Below are 27,322 nucleotides of genomic sequence, written 5' to 3'. Positions count from 1 at the left end.
TCACTGTTCCCACCCTGCTGCTCTTCTGTTGGGTTCTCTCCCATTCATTTGCCTCCACTTGTTTAACACATAGGCTATGTGAAGGCCCTGGCATGCAGAAATGCAAAGACTAATAGAGAAGAGTAAGTGCAAGTCTGAGCTAACTAAGTAGGGATACAAGGCACAACTAGAATACTCAGTAGGAGATGTGGAAGCTTTATAGGCAAAGAATTGTGAAGTAGCAAAAAGAATGCTCGGAAACGCTAGCTAGATGACAGGTATCCAACATGGGGTAGGCTAGAACACACTCCTCTAATATAGAATATCATCTTGCGTCTCAAAGTTCTTCTAAAGACCCAGTTCAAGGCTTCTCAGTCTAGAAAGCTTTGCCAAGGCTGTTTTAAATGATATCCTGGGACAGAACAGCCTCCCTCTTACTGTTATTCTGACATTAGTACTGGTCCTGGGACCTCTGCTCATGTTGGCCTTTGGTGACAGCAGATAGGAAAGTGTGACCCTCAGAAAGAAGACATGGCCTTCTAGGTTAGGACTAATAAATGCTTGCTTTTGAACCACCGGAAACTTCATAACGGATATAATGGGCACCAACCCACAGTGGTCTAATTTTTCCTCCATATTTTAAAAATTAATTTATTCAGAAACTCCTGAGAATATCTCAGAATGGCGTTGGGCTTGGATATCCCTGAATGCTGTAGTCAAATTCCATATCGCAGCATTTTTCACACTGTCAGCAGACCTGTAACAGATCCCATTATTCCCACAGTTTTAGAGCTATAAATCTGGAAGTAAAGGGTTCATTAATTCTCCAATGTCTTCTATTTTTCTTAAACTCTGTATTATTTGGTTCCTTCCCATTAAACACAGCTGCTATGCAGCTTCTGGATGCAGGCACAAGTTGAAAGCAAGCCTAACACAAGAAAATAATTGTCGTTCATTAAGCATTTGCTGTGGGTGTGTGATGCTGGGTGAGGCCTATGCTTGCGGGAAATAACTATAGAAGGGAAAAAGAGAACCCTGAGAAACAACTTGACACCTAGGAGTTCTAATACATGCAGGATCACAGGCCCCAAGCCTCACCCCAATACCTGGCCTAACTGGGACCCCACCCCCAGGAGCTAGAGGACACAGGTACTCCCACCCAGTCAGAGGGTTCCTTGTAATTTGTACTGGTACCTGGGGTCAGAGGCTATGCTCTGACCTCCCTCAACCCACCCGAACCAAGAGATAGCTAGAACCCGAGGAGTTCTGACACACCCAGGAATACAGGCTCACAGGAGGGACAGGCTGCAGAAACAGCAAGACCAGTTAATACCAGATATAATCAGTGGCAGAGGCGAGTGCAAGAACATAAGCAACAGAAATCAAGACTACTTGACACTATTAGAGTCCAGTTCTCAGCCTGCACCCAGAGTTGACCATGTGCCACAACTCTCTGTACCCAGGTCCTGTGGCAGAGAGAGCTGGATTCTCAGAAGTGCAGACAATCTTGAGAGCACAGGTGAGACCACCACCACATCTGCTCACATTCCTGACCCAAGAGGAACCTGCCTGGAGTTCACTGAACAAATGAACCTAGGAGCAGTCTGGGACAGAATCCTTGGAGTTTCCTTGGGACACAGCTCTCTGTACCCAGATCCCATGGAGAGAAAACCAGTCTCCAGGAGTGCTGACACACAGGTTTACAGAAGTTTCAAGCCACTGTCAGAGACAGCAGGACCAGCTAACACCATAGATAACCAGATGGGGTGAGGCAAGTGCAAGAACCTAAGCATCAGGAACCAAGGTCACTTGGCATCATCAGAACCCAGTTCCCCACCAATGCAAACCCTGCATATCCCAACATACCAGATAGGCAAGATTCTAATTCAAAATCACACGATTTTTAAATTCATGATGATGTTAGAGGAATTTAAGAAGGACATAAATAACTACCTTAAAGAAGCACAGTACAGCACAGGTAAACAGATAGAGTCCTTAAATAGGAAACAAAAATCCCTTAAAGAATTATAGGAAAAGACATCCAAACAGGTGAAGGCATTGAACAAAACCATCCAGGATCTAAAAATGGAAATAGAAACAATAAAGAAATCACAAAGGGAGACAACCCCGGAGATAGAAAACCTAGGAAAAACATCAGGAATCATAGACACAAGCATTGCCAACAGAATATAAGAGATACAAGAGAGAATCTTATGGGATGAAGATACTATAGAAAACATTGACACAACCATCAAAGAAAATGTAAAATACAAAAAGCTCCTAACCCAAAAAATCTAGGAAATCTAGGACACAATGACAAGATCAAACCTAAGGATAATAGGTATAGAAGAGAGTGAAGATTCCCAATTTAAAGGGCCAGTAAATATCTTCAACAAAATTATAGAAGAAAACTTCCCTAACCTAAAGAAAGAGATGCCCATTAACATATAAGAAGCCTACAGAACTCCAAATATATTGGACCACAAAAATTCCTCCCATCACATAATTGTTGAAATGCCCAATGCACAAAACAAAGAAAGAATATTAAAAGCAGTAAGGGAAAAGGTCAAGTATCATATAAAGGCAGACCTATCAGAATTATACCAGACTTCTCAACAGAGACTATGAAAGCCAGAAGATCCTGGGCAGATGCCATGCATACCCTAAGAGAACACAAATGCCAGACCAAACTACGATATCCAGCAAAACTCTCAATTAACATAGATGGAGAAGCCAAGATATTCCATGGCAAAACTAAATTTACACAATATCTTTCCACAAATTCAGCCCTACAAAGTATAATAGATGAAAAACTTCAACACAAGGAGAGAAACTATACCCTAGAAAAAGCAAGAAAGCAATCTAATTTCAACTATCCCAGAAGAAGATATGCACACAAACATAATTTCTCCTCTAACAACAAGACCCAGGAAAAAACAATCATTGGTCCCTAATATCTCTCAACACCAATGGACTCAATTCCCCAATAAAAAAAGCATAGACTAACAGACTGAATACGTAAAGAGGACCCAGCATTTTGCTGCATACAGAGAACACACTTCAATAAAAAAAACGAAAAACAAAACAAAAACAGACACTACCTCAGAGTAAAAGGCTGGAAAACAATTTTACAAGCTAATGGTCCAAAGAAAAAAGCTGGAGCAGCCATTCTAATATTGAATAAAATAGCTTTCAACCAACCAAAAGTTATTAAAAAAATAGGGAAGAACACTTCATATTCATCAAAGGAAAAATTTACCAAGATAAACTCTCAATCCTTAATACCTATGCTCCAAATACAAGGGCACTTACATTAATAAAGAAACCTTACTGAAGCTCAAAGCACATATTGTAACTCATACAACAATAGTGGGAGACTTCAACACCCCACTCTCATTAATGAACAGAACATGGAAACAGAAACAAAACAAGAGATACAGAGAAAATAACAGAAGTTATGAACCAAAGAGATTTTACAGATATCTATAGAACATTTCATCCTAAAACAAAAGAATATACTTTTTTCTCAGCACCTCATGGTACCTTCCTTAAAATTGACCATATAATTGGTCACAAAACAGGCCTCAACAGATATAAGAAAATAGAAATAATACTATGCATCCTATGAGATCACCATGGACTAAGGTTGGTCTTCAGTACCAACAAAAACAACAGAAAGTCCACATACACATAAAAGCCTGAACAGTGCTCTACTCAATGACAACTTGGTCAAGAAAGAAATAAAGAAATAAATCAAAGACTTTTTAGAATTTAATGAAAATGAAGGCACAGCATATCCAAACTAATGGGATGCAATGAAAGCGGTACTAAGAGGAAAACTCATAGCTCTGAGAGCCTCCACAAAGAAACTGGAGAGAGAGCATACATTAGCAGCTTGACAGCACACCTAAAAGCACTAAAACAAAAAGAAGTAAATACACCCAAGAGGAGAACATGGCAGGAAATAATCAAACTCAGAGCTGAAATCAACCAAGTAGAAACAAAAGAACTATACAAAGAATCAATAAAACAGGAGCTGGTTCTTTGAGAAAATCAACAAGATAGATAAACCCTTAGCTAGACTAACCAAAGGGCACACAGAGAGTATCCAAATTGACAAAATCAGAAATGAAAAGGGAGACATAACAACAGAATCTGAGTAAACTAAAAAAAAACATCAGATCCTACTACAAAAGCCTATACTCAACACAACTGGAAAATCTGGATGAAATAGACAATTTTCTAGACAGATATGAGGTATCAAAGTTAAGTGGATCAGATAAACCATCTAAACAGTCACATATCCTCTGAAGTTATAGAAGCAGTCATTAAAAGTCTCCCAACTAAAAAAAGCCCAGGACCAGATGGGTTTAGTGCAGAATTTTATCAGACTTTCATAGAAAACCTAATACCACTACTGTCCAAACTATTTCACAAAATAGAAACAGAAGGAACACCACCCAATTCCTTCTATGAAGCCACAATTTCCTGTACACCTGAACCACACAAAGACCCAACAAAGAAAGAGAACTTAAGATCAATCTCCCTTATGAATATTATCGCAAAAGTACTCAATAAGGTTCATGCAAACCAAATCCAAGAACACACCAAAATGACCATCCATCAAGGTCAAGTTGGCCTCATCCAGCAATGCAGTGATGGTTCAATATATGGAAATCCATCAACACAATCCACTATATGAACAATCTCAAAGAAAAAAAAACCATGTGATCATCTCATTAGATGCTGAGAAAGCATTTGACAAAATTCAACACCCCTTCGTGATAAAAGTCTTAGGAAGATCAGGAATTCAAGGCCCATACCTAAGCATAGTAAAAGTAATATACAGCAAAACAGTAGCCAACATCAAACTAAATGGAGAGAAACTTGAAACAATCCCACTAAAATCAGGGACTAGACAAGACTGCCCACTCTCTCCCTACCTATTCAATATAGTACTTGAGGTACTAGCCAGAGCAATCAGGCAACAAAAGGAGGTCAAATCGATACAAATTGGAAAGGAAGAAGTCAAAATGTCACTATTTGCAGATGATATGATAGGATACTTAAGTAACCCCAAAAATTCCACCAGAGAACACCTAAACCTGATTAACAACTTCAGCAAAGTGTCTGGGTATAAAATTAACTCAAACAAATCCTTCCTCTACTCAAAGGATAAATAGGCTAAGAAACAAAGTAGGGAAATGACAGTCGTCACAAAAGTCTCTTGTGTGTGACTCTAACCAAGCAAGTGAAAGATTTGTATGAAAAGAACTTCAAGTCTCTGAAGAAAGAAATTGAAGAAGATCTCAGAAGTTGGAAAGATCATCCTAGACCATGGATTGACAGGATTAATATAGTAAAAATGGCCATTTTACTAAAAGCAATCTACAGATTCAATGCAATTCCAATCAAAAATTCCAACTCAATTCTTTATACAATTAGAAAGCTCAATTTGTAAATTCATTTGGAAAAGCAAAAATCCCAGGATATCAAAAACTATTCTCAACAATAAAAGAACTTCTGGGGGAATCACCATACCTAACCTCTAGCTGTACTACAGAGTAATCATGATAAAAACTGTATGGTATTGGTACAGAGACAGGCAGGTAGATCAGTGGAATAGATTTGAAGTCCCAGAAATGAATCTACACACGTATGGTCACTTGATCTTTGACAAAAAACTAAAACTATCAAATGAAAAAAAAAAGACAGCATTTTCACCAAAAGAAGCTGGTTCAACTGGAGGTCAGCATGGAGAAGAAAGCAACTTGATCCATTCTTATCTCATTCTACAAAGTGATCAAACTGGATCACAGACCTCCATAGAAAATGAGATACAGTGAAACTAATAGAAGAGAAAGTGGGCAAGAGTCTCGAACACATAGGCACAGGGGAAATTTTTCTGAAAAGAACACCAATGGCTTATGCTCTAAGATCAAGAATTGATGAATGGGACCTCATAAAATTGCAAAACTTCTGTAAGGCAAAGGACACTGTCAATAGGACGAAATGACAATCAACAGATTGGGAAAAGGTTTTTACCAATCCTACATCTGATAGAGGGCTAATATCTAATATATTTAAAGAACTCAAGAAGGTAGACTCCAGAGAATCAAATAATCCTCCGAAAAACTGGGGTACAGAGCTAAACAAAGAATGCATCTGAGGAATATCAAATGGCTGAGAAGGACCTAAAGAAATGTTCAACATCCATAGTCATCAGGGAAATGCAAATCAAAACAACACTGAAATACCTGGTCACACCAGTCAGAATGGCTATGATCAAAAACTCAGGTTTCAACAGATGTTAGCAAGGATAAGGAGAAAGAGGAACACTCCTCCACTGTTGCTGGGATTGCAAGTTGGTACAACCATTCTGGAAATCAGTCTGGTAGTTCCTCAGAAAATTGTACATAGTACAACCTGAGCATCCAGCTATAACACTCCTAGGCATACACCTAAATGATCCTCCAACATATAACAAGGACATATACTCCACTATGTTCATAGTAGCCTTATTTATAATAGTTAGAAGCTGGAAAGAACCCAGATGTCCTTCAACAGAGGAATGGATACAGAAAATGTGGTACATCTACACAATGGAGTACTACTAAGCTATCAAAAACAATGACTTCATGAAATTCATAGGCAAATGGATGCAACTAGACAATGTTATTCTGAGTGAGGTAACCCAGTCACTAAAAAACACACATGGTGTGCATTCACTGATAAGTGAACATTATCCCAAAAGCTTGGAATACTTATGAAAAATTCAGAGATCATATGAAACTCAAGAAGAAGGAAGACTAAGATATGTATGTTTCATTCCATCTTAGAACAAAGAACAAAATGCTCATGGGAGGAAATACAGGGACAAAGAGTAAAGTAGGGCTTGAAGAAAAGGTCACCCAGAGACTTCTCCACCTAGGGATGCATCCCATATACAGCCACCAAACCCAGTTACTGTTGCTGATGCCAAGAAGTGCTTGCTGACAGGAGCCAGATATGAGCGTCTCCTGAGATGCTCTTCCAGATCCTTATTAATACAGATCTAGACGGTTGTAGCTAACCATTGGACTGAACAAGGGGAGCTTTTGCTAGAGAAAAGACTGAAGGAGCTGACAGAGTTTGCAACCCCATAGGAAGAACAACAATATCACCAACCAGACCACATCAGAGCTTCCAGGGACTAAATGACCAACTAATGAGTACACGTGGAGGGGGACCTCTGACTCCAGCCACATATGTGGCAGAGGATTAAATTGTACAGCATTAATAGGAGGAAAAGCCCCTGGTCCTGTGAATGCTCGTTTCCCCAGTGTAGGGTAATGCCTACATTACAGGGCGTTGTGGTTGGAATTGGTGGCTGGGAGTGTAAGCATCCTCATAGAAGTAGGGGGAAGGAGGAGGGAGTATGGGAGAGTGGGAAAAGGGGATAACATTTGAAATGTAAAAACATGAAATAGCTAAGAAAAATAAAATAAAATAAATACAAGAAGCCTACAGAATTCCAAATAGATTGGACCAGAAAAGATATCCCTTCCATTACATAATAATTAAAACATCAAATGCACAAAACAAAGAAAGAATATTAAAAGTTGTAAGGGAATAAAGTCAATAACATATAAAGGCAGACTTATGAGAATTACACCAGACTTCTCAACAGAGACTCTAAAAGTCATCTTGAGTAGATGTCATACTGACCCTAAGAGAACAAAAAAGCCAGCCCAGGCTACTATATCTAGCAAAAACACTTAATTATTATAGATGGAGAAACCATGATATTCCACCGCGAAACCAAATTTACACAATATCTTTCCAGTAAACCAGCCCTATAGTGCATAATAGAAGGAAAAGTCCAACACAAGGAGAGAAACTGCATCCAAGATAAAAACAATACATTAATTTTCTCGACACAAACCAAAAAGAAAAGAGCCACAAAAATATAATTCCACCTCTAACAACAAAAATAGCAAGAAGCAACAATCATTGGTTTTTAATATCTCTCAACATCTATGGTCTCAATTCCCCACAGGCTAACAGACTGGATTTGTAAAGAGGATGTAGCATTTAGCTGCATACAGGAAAGACACCTCAGTGACAAAGATAGACACTGTCTTGGAGTAAAAGATTGGAAAAAATTTCCAAGCAAATGGTCTCAAGAAATTCAACTGGAGTAGCCAGCCATTCTAATATCCAATAAAATACACATCAAGCAAAAGTTATCGAAAGAGAAAGGGAAGGGCACTTCATACTCACCAAAGGAAAAATCCAACAGGATGACCTCTCAATTCTGAAAATCTATTTCCCAAATGCAAGGGCACCCACATTTGTAAAAGAAATGTCACTAATGCCTAAAACAAACATTGAACCTCACCCAAAAATATTGGGAGACTTCAACATCCAACTCTCACTAACGGGCAGATCATGGAAACAGAAACAAAACAGAGACACAGTAAAACTAATAGAAATTATGAACCAAATGGATTTAACAGACATCTACAAAATATTCATCCTAAAACAAACAAACAAAAAATAATACCTTCTCAGCATCTCATGGTACCTTCTCAAAAGTCTACCTCAATTGGAGGTCCCATGGATCTGTGCCTTGCTTCAACAGTGTTTGTATAGAACAGACCTGGGGACTCCCACTTTATTAGCTTCCAGCCATCTTACAAGTCTTTCCAGTCACAGCCTTCGGGACCATCTCCTTGCTGCCTTTGGCTCCTAGGACCAGTCAGCACCGTCTTCGAGGTTAGCCCCAAACTCCGGATCAGCCATGACCTCTCAGATTCGTCAGAATTATTCCATCAAAGTGGAAGCTGCCACGAATCACTTGGTCAACTTGCACCTGCGGACCTCTTACATCTACCTCTCTCTGGGCTTCTTTCTTGATCCGAATAACATGGAGGGTGTAGGCCACTTCTTCCGGGGAATTGGCTGAGGAGAAGCACAAGGGTGCCAAGCACCTCCTCAAGTGGCAGAACCTCTCGGGGGCCATTCATTCTTCTAGATTTCATCTCAAGATGAGTGGGGTAAAACCCAGGAGGCCATGGAAGCTGCCTTAGCTCTGGAGAAGAACCTGAACCAGGCCCTCTTGGATCTGCATGTCCTGGGTTCTGCCTGCACAGACCCTCACTTGTGTGACTTCTTGAAAAGCCACTTCCTGGATAAGGAGGTGAACCTCATTAAGAAGATAAGCAAACACCTGGCCAATCTCTGTAAGCTGGTAGGATTACAACCAGCTCAGACAGTTGTGGCACAGGCATCTCTGGATGAGTATCTCTTTGAGCACCTCACATTCAAGCATGACTAGGAGGCCTCTGCACCTTCAAAGGGGCTCACTCCTCTGCTTTGCACCAGCTGCCTCAGGACCTCCACCTGAATGACCCTCTAAAGCCACTAGGCAGCTTTATAACTGCCCTGGAGCCTCTCCTAAGTCTTGGACCTGGTAAAAAGAAAGCTTTTTGAAACAGAAAGAAAATTGACCATATAATAACACAAAACAAGCCTCAACAGAGGCAAGAACATTGAATTAATCCCATGCATCCTATTGGATCATCATAAACTGAGGCTGGTTTTCAATAACAACAAAAACACCAGAAAGTCCACATACTCATGGAAAATGAACAAATCTCTACTTAATGATAACTTTTTAGAATTTAACGAAAATGAAGACATGGCATACCCAAACTGTGGGACACAATGAAAGCTGTGCTAAAAGGAAAACTCATAGCTCTGAGTGCCCTCCAAAAGAAACTGGAGAGAGCATTTACTAGCAGCTTGACAGCACACCTAAAAGCTCTAGAATAAGAAGAAGCAAACACACTCAAGAGGATTAGATAGCAGGAAATAATCAAACTCAGGGCTGGAATCAACCAAATAGAAACAAAGAGAACTATACAAAAAGTCCACTAAACTAGGACTTGGTTCTTTGAGAAAATTAACAAGATAGAAAAATCCTTAGCCAAACTAACTGGAGGGCACAGAGACAGAATCCAAATTAACAAAATCAAAAATGAAAAGAAAGACTTAACAACAGAAACTGAGGAAATTCAAAAACTCATCAGATCTACTACAAAAGTCTATACTCAACAAAACTGGAAATTTAGATGAAATTGATGATTTTCTAGACAGATATGAGGTACCAAAGTTAAATGAGGACCAGATAAACTATCCCAAAACTCTTAAGGAAATAGAAGCAGTCATTAAAAGTCTCTCAACCAAAAAGGACTAGGGGCAGTTGATTTTAGTGTAGAATTTTATCAGACCTTCAAAGAAGACCTAGTACCAATACTTCTCAAACTGTTCTACAAAATAGAAACAGAAAGAACACTACCTAATTTGTTTTGTGAAATCATAGTTACTCTGATACCTAAACTACACAAATACCCACAAAAAGAGAGAACTTCACACCAATTTCCCTTATAAACATTAATGCAAAAATATTCAATAAAATCTCTCAAACTGAATCCAAGAACACATCCAAATGATTATTCACCATGATCAAGTAGGCTTTATCCCATGAAGACAGGGATAGTTCAATATATGGAAATTCACCAACATAATCCACTATATAAACAAATTTAAAAAATCCACATGATCATCTCATTAGATGCTGAGAAAGCATTTGGCAAAATATAACACCCCCTCATGTTAAAAGTCTTAGAAAGATCAGGAATTCAAAACACATACATAAACATAATAAAAGCAATTTACAGCAAATCAACAGTCAACATTAAATTAAATGGAGAGAAACTTGAAACAATCCCACTAAAATCAGGGACAAGACAAGGCTGCCCACTCTCCTCCTATTTATTCAACATAGTGCTTGAAGTTCTAACTAGAGCAGTTAGAAAACAAAAGAATGTCAAAAAGATATAAATTGGAAAAAAAACAAAGTCAAAATATCACTATTTGCAGACGATATGATAGTATAATTAATTCTACCAGAGAACTCCTACAGCTGATAAACAACTTCAGCAAAGTGGCTAGATATAAAACTAACTCAAAGAAATAGTAGCCTTCCTCTACTCAAAGAATAGATGGGATGAGAAAGAAATTAGGGAAACAACACACTTCACAAACAGTCACAAATAATATAAAATATTTTGGGTTAACCAAGCAAGTGACAGACCTGTATGACAAGACCTTAAAGTCTCTGAAAAAAAAATGAAAACCTCAGAGGATGGAAAGATCTCCTACACCCAGAGATTGACAGAATTAACATAGTTAAAGTGACCATTTTATAAAAACCAATCTACAGATTTAATGCAATCATCATTAAAATTCCAACTCAATTCTTCACAGAGATAGAAACAGCAATTTTCTACTTCACTTGGAATAACAAAAAACTCAGCATAGAGAAAACAATGCTTAATAATAAAGGAATTTCTGCATGAATCACCATCTCTGACCTCAAGCTGTTCTACAGCACAATAGTAATTAAAAAACACAACTGCATGGTATTGGTAGATAGACAGGTAGATCAATGGAATAGAATTGAAGACCCAGAAATGAGCACACACACTTATGTCACTTGATCTTTGATAAAGAAGCCAAAAAACCATCCAGTGGCACTTGTTCAACTGGCAGTCTGAATGTAAAAGTATGCAAATTGATTTATTTTTACCTCCTACAAGGCTTAAGTTCAAATGGATCAAGGATCTTCACATAAAATAGAAGTGCTGAATCAAACGGAAGAGAATTTGGAAAATAGCCTTGAACACATTGGCACAGAGGAAATTTTCCTGAACAGAACACCAATGGCTCAGGTTCTAAGATCAACTATAGACAAAGGAGACCTCATAAATTGATAAGCTTCTGTAAGGCAAAAGATGCTGTCAATAGGACAAAATAGCAATGTACAGATTATGAAAATATTTTACCAATGCTCTATCAAATAGAGGGCAAATATCCAAAATATACAAAGAAATCAAGAAGTTATACTACAGAGAACCAAATACCCCTATTTAAAAAATGAGAAAAAGAGCTAAACAAAGAATTATCAGCTGAGAAATCTCAAATGGCTGAGAAGTACCTAAAGATATGTTTAACATGCTTATTCATCACAGAGATGAAGAAATGTTTAACATCCTTAGTAATCAGGGAAATGCAAATTAAAATGACCCTGAGTTTCTACCTCACACCAATCAGAATGGCTAAGATCAAAAGCTCAGGTGACAGCAGATGCTGGTGAGGATGTGGAGAAAGAGGAACACTCCTCCATTGTTGGTGGGATTGCACGCTGGTATAGTCACTTTAAAAATCAACCTGGCAGTTCCTCCAAAAATTGGAAATATTTCTACCTTTAGACCTAGCTATACCACTACTGGACATATACCTCAAAAAATGCTTCAACACACAAGGACACATTCTTCACTATGTTCATAGAAGCCTTATTTATAATAGCCAGAAGATGGAAACAACTCAGATGTCCCTCGTCAGAAGAATGGATACAGAAAATGTGGTACATTTACACAATGGAGTACTACTCCACTATTGAAAACATTGACTTCAGGGGCACTCAAGCGGAAGGTCCCCTACACTCCAGACAGTGCCCAGTCCTGAAGAGACCTAGTCAACAGTTCTCTGCACCCAAATTCCGTGGGAGGGAGAGCTAAACCTTCAGGGGGCAGACACCTGGGAAGCCAGAAGAGACTACACTCTGCCCACATTTCTGAATCCAGAGGAAAACACCTAATGCCATCTGGGACCCCAGTGCACAGGGGCTCAGGGAAAAGGCTGTGCAGGCCCTCCTGGTTGTCACCCTCACAGAGAGCTCAAAAGCAGCCCCCCCGCCACGAGCAACTTGAGCCGAGGGACCACAGGTAAGACCAACTTTTCTGCTCCAAGCAACCTGCCTGGTGGACTCAGGACACAGGCCCACAGGAACAGCTGAAGACCAGTAGACAGGAAAGACTACACGCCCGAAAGCAGAACACTCTGTTCCCATAACTGGCTGAAAGAAAACAGGAAAACAGGTCTACAGCACACCTGAAACACAGGCCTATAGGACGGTCTAGCCACTGTCTGAAATAGCAGAACAAGGTAGCACCAGAGACAATCTGATGGCGAGAGGCAAGAGCAGGAACTCAAGCAACAGAAACCAAGACTACATGGCATCATCGGAGCCCAATTCTCCCACCAAAGCAAACAGGGAATATTCAAACACACCAGAAAAGCAAGATTTAGATTTAAAATAATATTTGATCATGATGATGGAGGATCTCAAGAAAGACATGAAGAAATCCCTTAGAGAAATGCAGGAAAACATAAATAAACAAGTAGAAGCCTATAGAGAGGAATCACAAAAATCCCTGAAAGAGTTCCAGGAAAACACAATCCAGCAGTTGAAGGAATTAAAAATGGAAATAGAAGAAAACAAGAAAGAACACAGAAAAACAACACTGGATATAGAAAACCAAAGGAAAAGACAAGGAGCCATAGATACAAGCATCACCAACAGAATACAAGAGATAGAAGAGAGAATCTCAGGAGCAGAAGATTCCATACAAATCATCAATACAACGGTCAAAGATAATGTAAAATGGAAAAAGCTACTGGTCCAAAACATACAGGAAATCCAGGACTCAATGAGAAGATCAAACCTAAGGATAATAGGTATAGAAAAGAGTGAAGACTCCCAGCTCAAAGGACCAGTAAATATCTTCAACAAAATCATAGAAGAAAACTTCCCTAACCTGAAGAAAGAGATGCCCATAAACATACAAGAAGCCTACAGAACTCCAAATAGATTGGACGAGAAAAGAAACTCCTCCCATCACATAATAGTCAAAACATTAAATGCACAAAACAAAGAGAGAATATTAAAAGCAGTAAGGGAAAAAGGTCAAGTAACATATAAAGGCAGACCTATCAGAATCACACCAGATCTGGAACCCTGGTGCACTGAAGCTCCCGGAAAGGGCGGCGCAGATCTTCCTGGTTGCTGCCGCCGCAGAGAGCTCGTGGGCAGCACCCCGCGAGCGAACTTGAGCCTCGGGACCACAGGTAAGACCAACTTTTCTGCTGCAAGTGACCTGCCTGGTGAACTCAAGACACAGGCCCACAGGAACAGCTGAAGACCTGTAGAGAGGAAAAACTACACGCCCGAAAGCAGAACACTCTGTCCCCATAACTGACTGAAAGAAAAGAGGAAAACAGGTCTACAGCACTCCTGACACACAGGCTTATAGGACAGTCTAGCCACTGTCAGAAATAGCAGAACAAAGTAACACTAGAGATAATCTGATGGCGAGAGGCAAGCACAGGAACCCAAGCAACAGAAACCAAGACTACATGGCACCATCGGAGCCCAATTCTCCCATCAAAACAAACATGGAATATCCAAACACACCAGAAAAGCAAGATCTAGTTTCAAAATCATATTTGATCATGATGCTGGAGGACTTCAAGAAAGACGTGAAGAACTCCCTTAGAGAAACACAGGAAAACATTAATAAACAAGTAGAAGCCTACAGAGAGGAATCGCAAAAATGCCTGAAAGAATTCCAGGAAAACATAAATAAACAAGTAGAAGCCCATAGAGAGGAGACACAAAAATCCCTGAAAGAATTCCAGGAAAACACAATCAAACAGTTGAAGGAATTAAAAATGGAAATAGAAGCAATCAAGAAAGAACACATGGAAACAACCCTGGATATAGAAAACCAAAAGAAGAGACAAGGAGCTGTAGGTACAAGCTTCACCAACAGAATACAAAGAGATGGAAGAGAGAATCTCAGGAGCAGAAGATTCCATAGAAATCATTGACTCAACTGTCAAAGATAATGTAAAGCGGAAAAAGCTACTGGTCCAAAATATAAAGGAAATCCAGGACTCAATGAGAAGATCAAACCTAAGGATAATAGGTATAGAAAAGAGTGAAGACTCCCAGCTCAAAGGACCAGTAAATATCTTCAACAAAATCATAGAAGAAAACTTCCCGAACCTAAAGAAAGAGATGCCCATAAACATACAAAAAGCCTACAGAACTCCAAATAGATTGGACCAGAAAAAAATACCTCCGTCACATAATAGTCAAAACACCAAACGCACAAAATAAAGAAAGAATATTAAAAGCAGTAAGGGAAAAAGGTCAAGTAACATATAAAAGCAGACCTATCAGAATCACACCAGACTTTTCACCAGAAACTATGAAGGCCAGAAGATCCTGGACTGATGTCATACAGACCCTAAGAGAACACAAATGCCAGCCCAGGCTACTGTATCCTGCAAAACTCTCAATTAACGTAGATGGAGAAACCAAGATATTCCATGACAAAACCAAATTTACACAATATCTTTCTACAAATCCAGCACTACAAAGGATAATAAATGGTAAAGCCCAACATAAGGAGGCAAGCTATACCCTGGAAGAGGCAAGAAACTAATCGTCTTGGCAACAAAACAAAGAGAAGAAAAGCACACAAACATAACCTCACATCCAAATATGAATATAACAGGAAGCAATAATCACTATTCCTTAATATCTCTCAACATCAATGGCCTCAACTCCCCAATAAAAAGACATAGATTAACAAACTGGATGCATAGCGAGGACCCTGCATTCTGCTGCCTACAGGAAACACACCTCAGAGACAAAGACAGACACTACCTCAGAGTGAAAGGCTGGAAAACAACTTTCCAAGCAAATGGTCGGAAGAAGCAAGCTGGAGTAGCCATTCTAATATCAAATAAAATCAATTTTCAACTAAAAGTCATCAAAAAAGATAAGGAAGGACACTTCATATTCATCAAAGGAAAAATCCACCAAGATGAACTCTTAATCCTAAATATCTATGCCCCAAATACAAGGGTACCTACATACGTAAAAGAAACCTTACTAAAGCTCAAAACACACATTGCACCTCACACAATAATAGTAGGAGATTTCAACACCCCACTCTCATCAATGGACAGATCATGGAAACAGAAATTAAACAGAGACGTAGACAGACTAAGAGAAGTCATGAGCCAAATGGACTTAATGGATATTTATAGAACGTTCTATCCTAAAACAAAAGGATATACGTTCTTCTCAGCTCCTCATGGTACTTTCTCCAAAATTGACCATATAATTGGTCAAAAAAAAGGCCTCAACAGGTACAGAAAGATAGAAATAATCCCATGCGTGCTATCGGACCACCACGGCCTAAAGCTGGTCTTCAATAACAATAAGGGAAGAATGCCCACATATACGTGGAAATTGAACAATGCTCTACTCAATGATAACCTGGTCAAGGAAGAAATAAAGAAAGAAATTAAAAACTTTTTAGAATTTAATGAAAATGAAGGTACAACATACCCAAACTTATGGGACACAATGAAAGCAGTGCTAAGAGGAAAACTCATAGCGCTGAGTGCCTGCAGAAAGAAACAGGAAAGAGCATATGTCAGCAGCTTGACAGCACACCTAAAATCTCTAGAACAAAAAGAAGCAAATACACCCAGGAGGAGTAGAAGGCAGGAAATAATCAAACTCAGAGCTGAAGTCAACCAAGTAGAAACAAAAGGACCATAGAAAGAATCAACAGAACCAAAAGTTGGTTCTTTGAGAAAATCAACAAGATAGATAAACCCTTAGCCAGACTAACGAGAGGACACAGAGAGTGTGTCCAAATTAACAAAATCAGAAATGAAAAGGGAGACATAACTACAGATTCAGAGGAAATTCAAAAAATCATCAGATCTTACTATAAAAGCCTATATTCAACAAAACTTGAAAATCTACAGGAAATGGACAATTTCCTAGACAGATACCAGGTACCCGAAGTTCAATCAGGAACAGATAAACCAGTTAAACAACCCCATAACTCCTAAGGAAATAGAAGCAGTCATTAAAGGTCTCCCAACCAAAAAGAGCCCAGGTCCAGACGGGTTTAGTGCAGAATTCTATCAGACCGTCATAGAAGACCTCATACCAATATTATCCAAACTATTCCACAAAATTGAAACAGATGGAGCACTACCGAATTCCTTCTATGAAGCCACAATTACTTTTATACCTTAACCACACAAAGACCCAACAAAGAAAGAGAACGTTAGACCAATTTCCCTTATGAATATTGGCAAAAATACTCAATAAAATTCTGGCAAACCAATCCAAGAGCACATCAAAACAATCATCCACCATGATCAAGTAAACTTCATCCCAGGCATGCAGGGATGGTTTAATATCTGGAAAACCATCAACGTGATCCATTATATAAACAAACTGAAAGAACAAAACCACATGATCATTTCATTAGATGCTGAAAAAGCATTTGACAAAATTCAACACCCCTTCATGATAAAAGTCCTGGAAAGAATAGGAATTCAATGCCCATACCTAAACATAGTAAAAGCCATATACAGCAAACCAGTGGCTAACGTTAAACTAAATGGAGAGAAACTTGAAGCAACCCCACTAAAATCAGGTACTAGACAAGGCTGCCCACTCTCTCCCTACTTATTCAATATAGTTCTTGAAGTTCTAGCCAGAGCAATCAGACAACGAAAGGAAATCAAGGGGATACAGATTGGTAAAAGAAGAAGTCAAAATATCACTATTTGCAGATGATATGATAGTATATTTAAGTGATCCCAAAAGTTCCACCAGAGAACTACTAAAGCTGATAAACAACTTCAGCAAAGTGGCTGGGTATAAAATTAACTCAAATAAATCAGTAGCCTTCCTCTACAAAAAGAAACATGCCAAGAAAGAAATTAGGGAAACGACACCCTTCATAATAGACCCAAATAATATAAAGTACCTCGGTGTGACTTTAACCAAGCAAGTAAAAGATCTGTACAATAAGAACTTCAAGACACTGAAGAAAGAAATTGAAGAAGACCTCAGAAGATGGAAAGATCTCCCATGCTCATGGATTGGCAGGATTAATATAGTAAAAATGGCCATTGTACCAAAAGCGATCTACAGATTCAATGCAATCCCCATCAAAATACCAATCCAATTCTTCAAAAGTTAGACAGAACAATTTGCAAATTCATCTGGAATAACAAAAAACCCAGGATAGCTAAAACTATCCTCAACAATAAAAGGACTTCAGGGAATCACTATCCCTGAATTCAAGCAGTATTACAGAGCAATAGTGATAAAAACTGCATGGTATTGGTACAGAGACAGACAGATAAACCAATGGAATAGAATTGAAGACCCAGAAATGAACCCACACACCTATGGTCACTTGATTTTTGACAAAGGAGCCAAAACCATCCAATGGAAAAAAGATAGCATTTTCAGCAAATGGTGGTGGTTCAACTGGAAGTCAACATGTAGAAGAATGCAGATCGATCCATGCTTATCACCCTGTACAAAGCTTAAGTCCAAGTGGATCAAGGATGTCCACATCAAACCATATACACTCAAACTAATAGAAGAAAAACTAGGGAAGCATCTGGAACACATGGGCACTGAAAAAAATTTCCTGAACAAAACGCCAATGGCTTATGCTCTAAGATCAAGAATCGACAAATGGGATCTCATAAAACTACAAAGCTTCTGTAAGGCAAAGGACATTGTGGTTAGGACAAAACGGCAACCAACAGATTGGGAAAAGATCTTTACCAATCCTACAACAGATAGAGGCCTTATATCCAAAATATACAAAGAAGTCAAGAAGTTAGACCGCAGGGAGACAAATAATCCTATTAAAAAATGGGGTTCAGAGCTAAACAAAGAATTCACAGCTGAGGAATGCCGAATGGCCGAGAAACACCTAAAGAAATGTTCAACATCTTTAGTCATAAGGTAAATGCAAATCAAAACAACCCTGAGATTTCACCTCACACCAGTGAGAATGGCCAAGATCAAAAACTCAGGTAACAGCAAATGCTGGCGAGGATGCGGAGAAAGAGGAACACTCCTCCATTGTTGGTGGGGTTGCAGACTGGTACAACCATTCTGGAAATTAGTCTGGAGGTTCCTCAGAAAATTGGACATTGAACTGCCTGAGGATCCAGCTATACCTCTCTTGGGCATATACCCAAAAGATGCCCCAACATATAAAAAAGACACGTGCTCCACTATGTTCATCGCAGCCTTATTTATAATAGCCAGAAGCTGGAAAGAACCCAGATGCCCTTCAACAGAGGAACGGATACAGAAAATGTGGTACATCTACACAATGGAATATTACTCAGCTATCAGAAACAATGACTTTATGAAATTCGTAGGCAAATGGTTGGAACTGGAAAATATCATCCTGAGTGAGCTAACCCAATCACAGAAAGACATACATGGTATGCACTCATTGATAAGTGGCTATTAGCCCAAATGCTTGAATTACCCTAGATGCCTAGAACAAATGAAACTCAAGACAGATGATCAAAATGTGAATACTTCACTCCTTCTTTAAAAGGGGAACAAGAATACCCTTGGCAGGGAAGAGAGAGGCAAAGATTAAAACAGAGACTGAAGGAACACCCATTTAGAGCCTGCCCCACATGTGGCCCATACATATAGAGCCACCCAATTAGACAAGATGGATGAAGCAAAGAAGTGCAGACCGACAGGAACCGGATGTAGATCGCTCCTGAGAGACACAGCCAGAATACAGCAAATATAGAGGCGAATGCCAGCAGCAAACCACTGAACTGAGAATAGGACCCCTGTTGAAGGAATCAGAGAAAGAACTGGAAGAGCTTGAAGGGGCTCGAGCCCCCATATGCACAACAATGCCAAGCAACCAGAGCTTCCAGGGACTAAACCACTACCCAAAGACTATACATGGACTGAGTCACAGCTCCAACTGCATATGTAGCAGAGAATAGCCTTGTTGGTGCACCAGTGGAAGGGAAAGCCCTTGGTCTTGCCAAGGTTGGACCCTCTGTGCAGAGGAATATGGGGGAGGGCAATTAGGGGGATGTATAGGGGGAATATCTGTATGAAGTTGGGGGAGAGAAGGGAATGGGGGTTTATGGACAGGAAACCAGGAAGCAGAATAACCTTTGAAAAGTAAGTAAAGAAATATATAATAAAAAATTAAAAAAAGAGGAGGAAGAGGAGGAAGGAGGAGGAGGAGGAGGAGGAGGAGGAGGAGGAGGAGGAGGAGGAGGAGGAGGGAGGAGAGATGGAGAATCCAATGTGGTGGCTGCCCACATACAGATTCCTTAAAGTAAACCTATTTTGGGACCAATGGTTACCTTTGAGTCTCTGGTCAATGCATTTAATTCTAATATTTGATTCCAAAACAGGAGGTGAGGTTTTCTTTTATTCAATGCAAATAGCCTAGAGAGGTTCTTGGCATATCTTAAAAGTATTAATTCATCTTTTTCTAGAAAAACCCTGCAATTGTCTTCCCACACGTATAGCATCATTGGAGATAGGGAAAACATTAACTACCTTTCTTGACGGGTTTGCTCTTCAGTTGTTTCCATGGCACATTCCAGAGAGTTCTGGAGAGACTGCAACTGATTCAAGGTCTCCTTCAACAAAAATCGAGTGACAAATTGTTCCAAATTGGAGGCTTCTTGGTAGTCCTGTTTGTTACAAAACACATGCAATTAGGAGTTTGCTGTTTAGTAGAGACAAACATTCAGGAAAAAATTTTTCCCCTAAGTACCCATCAGTCTTAGACTAATCCTGAAAGGGAAAATGGAGAAGAAAGAGTTGTTAGCCCAGAAGTCTGTGGTAGGTCTCTGTCCACCTGCCAGAGGCTAAACTTAAAACTGACTAGACCATATCACAACTCATTGCACCTGCCTCAAGTTTAGCAAAAGGACAAACCTTTAGCATTATTAAGTAATAGATTAAGTATTAGATTAATTGATAGGTATCCATTGGAAAAGAAAAGGTTTCCATGAAAATGTTAAAATATAACCTTTGTAATATATGACTTGCTTTGTTCTGTTTCATGTAAATAGTAACTACAACATCATGTATTTTCTTTTTTTCACCCACAAAATATAATCCTGCTTCAACAAATGCTTTAATTCATTCTTGATATGTTTATCACACTTGATCTGTATTTCAGGGAAGACAGAAAAGTTAGGTGTAATTATTTTAAAATCTGGAAAATTCTAGGCTTGGAATATTTGAAGTTTATTCAATTTCTTCAGTCTGCTCATCAATGTTAAAGACTCTCTGCGGCTAGCTTCTATCACAAGAGTTCCACGTCTTCCACCAGCCACAGGCTGACTTGGACATAGCAGTTGTCACTTGCTTCTTGTGGCAGATGAGTGAACTCTAGATTAGTGGTTCTCAACCTTCCTAATGCTCTGTCCCTTTAATACAGTTCCTCACGTTGTGGTGACCCCAACCACAAAATTATTTTCATTGCTACTTGCAGAAGTGGGGCAGGAAAGATTGTAGGAGCCAGAGAAGTCAAAAACACCACAAAAGAACTGCCAACAGAATCAACTACCCAGGGTTCATAGGGGCTCTCAGAGACTGAAGCAACAATCAAGCTAGGTCCTCTACATTTATGTTACGGTTGTGTAGCTTGGTGTTCTCGTGGGACTCCTAACAGTTGAAGTGGGGTTATCTCTGACTCTTCTACCTGCTTTGGAGACCCCTTTCCTTCTTTTGGCTTGCTTTTTATCCAGCCATCCATTCTTGATATGAGGGTTTGTGCCTTGCCTTACTGCAACTTGATATTCCAAGTTTGGTTGATATCCCTAGTCCTGTTCTTTTCTGAAGGGAAATAGAGGAGTGGATGAAGGTAAGGGATGTGGGAGGGAAGGACTGGGAGGAAAGGGAGGAGAAGAAACTGAAGTGAAGATGTAATATGTGAAAGAAGAATGAAAGAAGAGGAGGAGACAGAGGAAGAGGAAGAAGCAGAAAAAAGCAGAAGCAGAAACAGAAGCAGCAGCAGCAGGAAGGAGGAGGAGGAGGAGGAGGGGAGGAGGAGGAGGAGGAGGAGGAGGAGGAGGAGGAGGAAGAAGAAGAAGAAAAAGAAGAAGAAGAAGAGGAAGAAGAAGAAGAAGAAGAAGAAGAAGAAGAAGAAGAAGAAGAAGAAGAAGAAGAAGAAGAAGAAGAAGAAGAAGAGGAGAAAGAAGAGGAGAAGAAGAAGAAGAAGAAGAGAGAGAAGAAGAAGAAGAAGAAGAAGAGGAAGAAGAAGAAGAAGAGGAGAAGAGGAAGAAGAAGAGGAAGAAGAAGAGGAAGAAGAAGAGGAAGAAGAAGAGGAAGAAGAAGATAGCAGCCATGTTAGCAGGAATGAAATGGCAACAGAGTCTCCTTTACAAGTTACAAAAAACCAACTAAATTTGAGCTTTTAGCTTCTTGGTGCTATGGATCAATATCCTTCACAGGCAGGCTTTGAAAGTCTGTTTCCCAATTGGTAGAGTTACTTTAAGATGTCAGGCAACCTTTGGGAGATGAGGACCGAGTTGGAGCCGAGGGAAGTCTGTCGCTAGTGATGGGCCTTAAAGGTTATATCTGCTTCCTGGTTCTGGTCACTACCTGCTTCTTGGTTCACTGTAACGTGACGCTTCAGCCACATGCTAACAGTGTCACAGACTTCCTTCTTGGCTCTGTCTTCCCTACTCTCTCATGAGCTAAAATAAATCTTTCCCTCTTAAATTGTCTCTGTCAGATAGTCTGGTCACAGTGACGCACCCGTAACTAACTCTGGTGGGAAGGGTATACTTCAATTCAGCCAGTGAAAATACTTATTTGCTTCTGTCTCTAAACAATGTGATTTTTTTCTATGGTGTAAAATATAAAACCAAAAGGAGTAAAATCATGAGTCACGATGTTCTGGGGAATTAGCAGGCTTGGCTTCAAACTCAAACAAATGAAGTTTAGTTATTTAACCTTTTGGGACGTCACCCTCCTCACTTACGAATCAGGCTAAGTAAGTCCAGTGTGTTTTACAAATTGAAAATGTTCTGTGCTTGTATCGGTTCTAAATTATAAAGTATTTGCTGGTGTCTTCCTGATATAAATTACCTATTTTTTTTCCAGTTCACAGAATAACCCCACAGAAAATTTTATTTAGCAAATCTTCAATCAGTATTTTGAAAAGCCCATTTTCTTTTAGTTGAAAATGTTTTTTATCCACCAACCAGGAAGCATTACTTAGGAATTCCAAACTGTCCTTAAACTCTACTTAATAAAATTAGCATAAAATGTAATGTCCCATGCTTACAATAGTCACAAGAACTCTGGATCAGTTGAATGGAGTTAAAGTACACAAAATACCTCACTTGATCTCAGAGGCTGCTAAGTTTTGCAGCCAAAGCTTCACAGAATTCTACAGTCCAGGAGAGCTTTCCCCCATTGATCTGGAAAGCGTATTCATGGAATAAGGGCTGCGTTTGATTCTCACCCTGCAGTTGTTCCCATTTTACCAACACATGCTTTAAAAAAAATAGAATTTATTAAAGTGAATACAGGACACAATTGCATAGTCAGAGATTATGGCAGTCATCTGCATCTCCGTAAACTCTGACTAATCCTGAACAGGACCCATTTGCAGATAGCGCCAAGCAGGGAAGAAACAATACACTGTAGTGAGCGATGGCCACAGTTTTGGCATTGGGTTTTTTTTTTTTTTCATTTAAATGCTAAATATTTGTCACTGTCATGTCAGAGCTTGAAAAAGAAGAGTTTCGATTTTTGTTTGCTCATTTTGTTTTTTTTGTGTTAGCCAATGTCATCACTTGTGTCATTGTCTTTTTTTTTAAGCTCCTTAGACATAGAGAATGGCAAATACGTATGATCAAGGTAAATAATCATTTAATATATAAGTGCTGTGATTTAGAGTTAAATGTCTACCCTAACCTTTTATTATGTTGATATTGTGTTTCTATATATAAAGAGTACAATGAATTTAGATACTTTAAAAATACATATGTGATGACATTTTCATCAATTCACGACCCCCTCTCCCATTTCCCTCTCTTCTCTGCTTCATACCTCATTTGGACCAACATATCCTCCTTCTAATTTCATGTCTGTAAAAACTCCATGAGGTTTAAAAAGGTTGCTTGCATGTGCATAGGTGTGGGGCTATTACTGGATCATGGCAACTTGCCAGTGGCTACACCCTCTGAACAAAAGCGAGTCACCATCGTCTGTCACTATCTCTTCTGCTCTGGATGGGGCCTCAAATGCTCCTTCATCACTGTGCTGGACTGTGGACAGGCTGGATCCTGTGCAGGTACCTGTGGTTACTGTGACTCGAGTGTGACGGCATGCCATGTCCGGAAGCTACTGTTTCAGAGACTGTCTCCTTATTCCCTGACTCTTACGTTCTTTCTGCCCTGTCTTACCTGAGGTTCCCCAAGCCTTGGGGAGCATGTATGTTATGGAGGTTCTGTCTAGGACTGACCATAAAGCTAGTCATTTAAGGAAAATTAAAATCCAACTACTGTAGCTTTCCTATCATTGCTACACCATAACAACACAGGTCTTATTTTGTACTCACTCTTCCACGGCGCCCTGGGGACGCTCTATGATAACATCATGAAGTGTTCTCACTGAGATGGACGATAATGTCAGACGGAAATGTTGAGGGCTTGACATTGACAAGGACAGTAAGTGAGATTAGCCTTTTGGAGATTGGGACTTTAAATCCGTTACTAAGAGCTGCTGTTATGTGACACTCCTAGGTCTGAGGAGAACCAGTAACTTGTCTTCTATTAAGATTTTAAGCTAATTCTTTTTAGCATACAAAGTAATATATCTTATGACAGCGTTTTCATACCCCCTCCCTACTGCTATTCCCTCTCCCTCCTCCTCAGTACCCTCCCTTCTCTTTTCATGTCTCATATCTTCTCTCTCAACCTCTCCATCCCTTGATATTTCACTCTTTCCTGTATGGTCTTCTTTCTAGCTTTGTCTGTCTGTCTGTCTGTCTGTCTCTGTCTCTCTCTCACACACACAGTCATATACACACACTCATGCACATGCACACATGTGTGCACACACATACACACATGTAAATCTATGTTATGCATATGGCATAGAACACACAGCATTTGTGTTAAAGTAGGGCTACCTTGTGATCACTCCTGGGCATGTACCCAACTGATTCCAAGTCTTTACACTGTGCTACACCATTCACAACAGTCAGGAAATAGAGCTGGTTGAGATGTTCACCAACAGATAAATGGACAAGGAATACAATACATATACACAATGGGATTTCATTCAGCCCCCAGAAAAAATGAAATTATGGTAGCAGGAGATCATTAATTTAAAGGTCAGCTAAGTTAAAGGAAACCTTGCTGTGTAACATTTCTATTCGTCCTCCCAGGCCAAGCTCACTATCTCCGTGGCCTTTACTGACTTGGAACCATCACTTTTTTTCATGCAATCCTTTTCCCTTCTCTTTGTTCCTGGAACATATTTTCTCTACTTGGTGAATACGGTTTGCCATCTTATATTGTAATCTCTGTCAAGTCCTTAGGTGTAATGATTGTATCTTTCTCATTTGCTTCCCCAGTGTTCAGAATAGCTCCTGGCTCAACTGGCTGCCCCAGAAATGCCTAAAGAGTATGAGACCAACAGGACACTGCATTAGGCCCCGGGGAACAGAAGGAACGTCTGAACCCCGGGTGTTCTGGATGCTTGCAGCCCTCCTGTACACGTGTGGCCCTTGCTGTTTGTACACGCCACTGCCTGCTGTGCCTGGCCATGTGGATCTTCTATAAAGGGAAAATACAGCCTTGCTCTCAGCAGACTGTTTGTCCTCATTTCAGTTTTCGGCCCATTTGTTAGCCTTCTCTCCTTTCTTTCCTCTGGAGCCCGTGCTCTGAGACTGCAGACCCACGTGGCTCACGTCCAACCTCCTTCCTTTCTCCCACGTACACGCAGATGTTCCTTTGGAAGGCAGTGGCAAAGAAGCAGATGGAAAACTAAATAGATAACAAGTTGGAAAATGTCAAAGCCTGGAACTCTCATCCTCAACAAATGTATTGATCGTGGCGAACGAAAAGGGATCTTTGCCTGCTTGTCTCCCCAGAAGACTGGAGTGGTGGGATTTGGCACACATTCATTTGAGGAACGAAGAAAGCAACTTCCAAGAATCTATGAAGCACGGGATAGCCAATGTCTGAATTCCGAGTGTCTAGTTCTTCCTTGTTTCCAGATATTGTTCAGTTTCCCTATTAAAAGGGCTATGGAGAAAGGAAGACTGACAGTGTTTCTCAGATCCAAATAACATTTACTCGAGTCATTGGTAATTGTCACATAAATCAAATCATTAGGTAGACATTGTTAGCCACAGACACTTAAAATTTCCAGTTTTGCCTCTGGAAAGAGAAAATGGCGGTATCTCAGTTCTAGTTTGCCCCAGTGTTAGCAAGTCCTGCACATCTGCATGAGAGAAGAGTAGAAAGCCCAGTTATTAACCCCGTAGGGGTCATCTCGGTTAAACAGAGTAGGTAGACCACCAGACTTGCTTGTTTGTATTTGCTCTTTTTGAAACTTAATCAAGGGGCTGGAGAGATGGCTCAGAGGTTAAGAGCATCGACTGCTCTTCCAGAGGTTTTGAGTTCAAATCCCAGCAACCACACGGTGGCTCACAGTCATCTGTAATGGGATCCGATGCCCTCTTCTGGTGTGTCTGAAGACGGATATAGTGTACTCATATACATAAAATAAATAAATAAATCTTTAAAATAAAGAAACTTAATCAAGTTAGTAGAACCCAGTCACAATGTCTCCTTGAGGACATCAGACAGTATCGCAGTTGGCACGGCTACTGCTATCTGCCTCTGAGACAAGGCTCCACAGTCCACACTGCTTTCATGTGAGACATTTTATTTTCAGACACTGTTCAATCTTCCTCTCTATTAGAAAGGTTACAGAGAAATGAAAGCTGGTGGTATTTCCGAGATCTGAATAATGTTTACTCAAGTCACGGATAACTGTTACATAAATTGAATCATTAGGTGAAAATTGTTAGCCGTTCATACAGCTTTGAAGGGAGGAAAAAGAAGGGGAAATGATTTTGTTATAGCATAATCTCAAAAATAAATTCTAAAACAAAACAAAAATGGGGAGTCTCTGAAGATGGGCTCATGAGGTCTATTTGGTGCTTGTGTAATTTGATGGTGGTGAGAACTTATAAAAGATGCCCTATCTTTCGTAGTTCTCATAATGGTCAAGAATACTTACCACAGCTTGCTTCAGGGGTCATGAAAAAAGCTACAGGAAGCACAAGCTGTGTTGTCTAGCTCACAGATTTTGCTAAATGTTTAATATTTCTAGTAATAACCATGAAGAAGGATGTCATAAATTATATGGAGCCCAACTTTCTTGCCTTCTTAAGCAACGTGGGCCCAATTTCTCCATCCAGGTTCAGTCCCTGTTCAGTATCACAGAAGTTAGAAACTAGAACACACGACTACGAGTATTGGGGAAGATGGAAAGCCTAAGTTAGAAGGA

The 27,322-nt window shown here is 39.8% G+C and overlaps 1 protein-coding gene and 1 pseudogene across 1 annotated transcript in view; one reads left to right on the top strand and one right to left on the bottom strand.

Moving 5' to 3' along the window:
• The window catches only part of Necab1 (N-terminal EF-hand calcium binding protein 1), a 188,028-nt gene that overhangs the window by 46,457 nt on the left and 114,249 nt on the right, over window positions 1–27,322 (bottom strand). The window contains exon 6 of the mRNA XM_032905585.1: window positions 20,330–20,466. Within this exon, the coding sequence (XP_032761476.1) occupies window positions 20,330–20,466 (137 nt within the window). The remainder of the gene's footprint in view (window positions 1–20,329; window positions 20,467–27,322) is intronic.
• On the top strand, window positions 8,762–9,298 carry LOC116903197 (annotated as a pseudogene).

The sequence above is a fragment of the Rattus rattus genome, chromosome 1 (genome assembly GCF_011064425.1).
Source record: "Rattus rattus isolate New Zealand chromosome 1, Rrattus_CSIRO_v1, whole genome shotgun sequence".
NCBI lineage: Eukaryota > Metazoa > Chordata > Mammalia > Rodentia > Muridae > Rattus > Rattus rattus.
The sequence above is the reverse complement of the archived record's forward strand: the minus strand, read 5'-3'. Positions and strand labels throughout refer to the sequence as shown.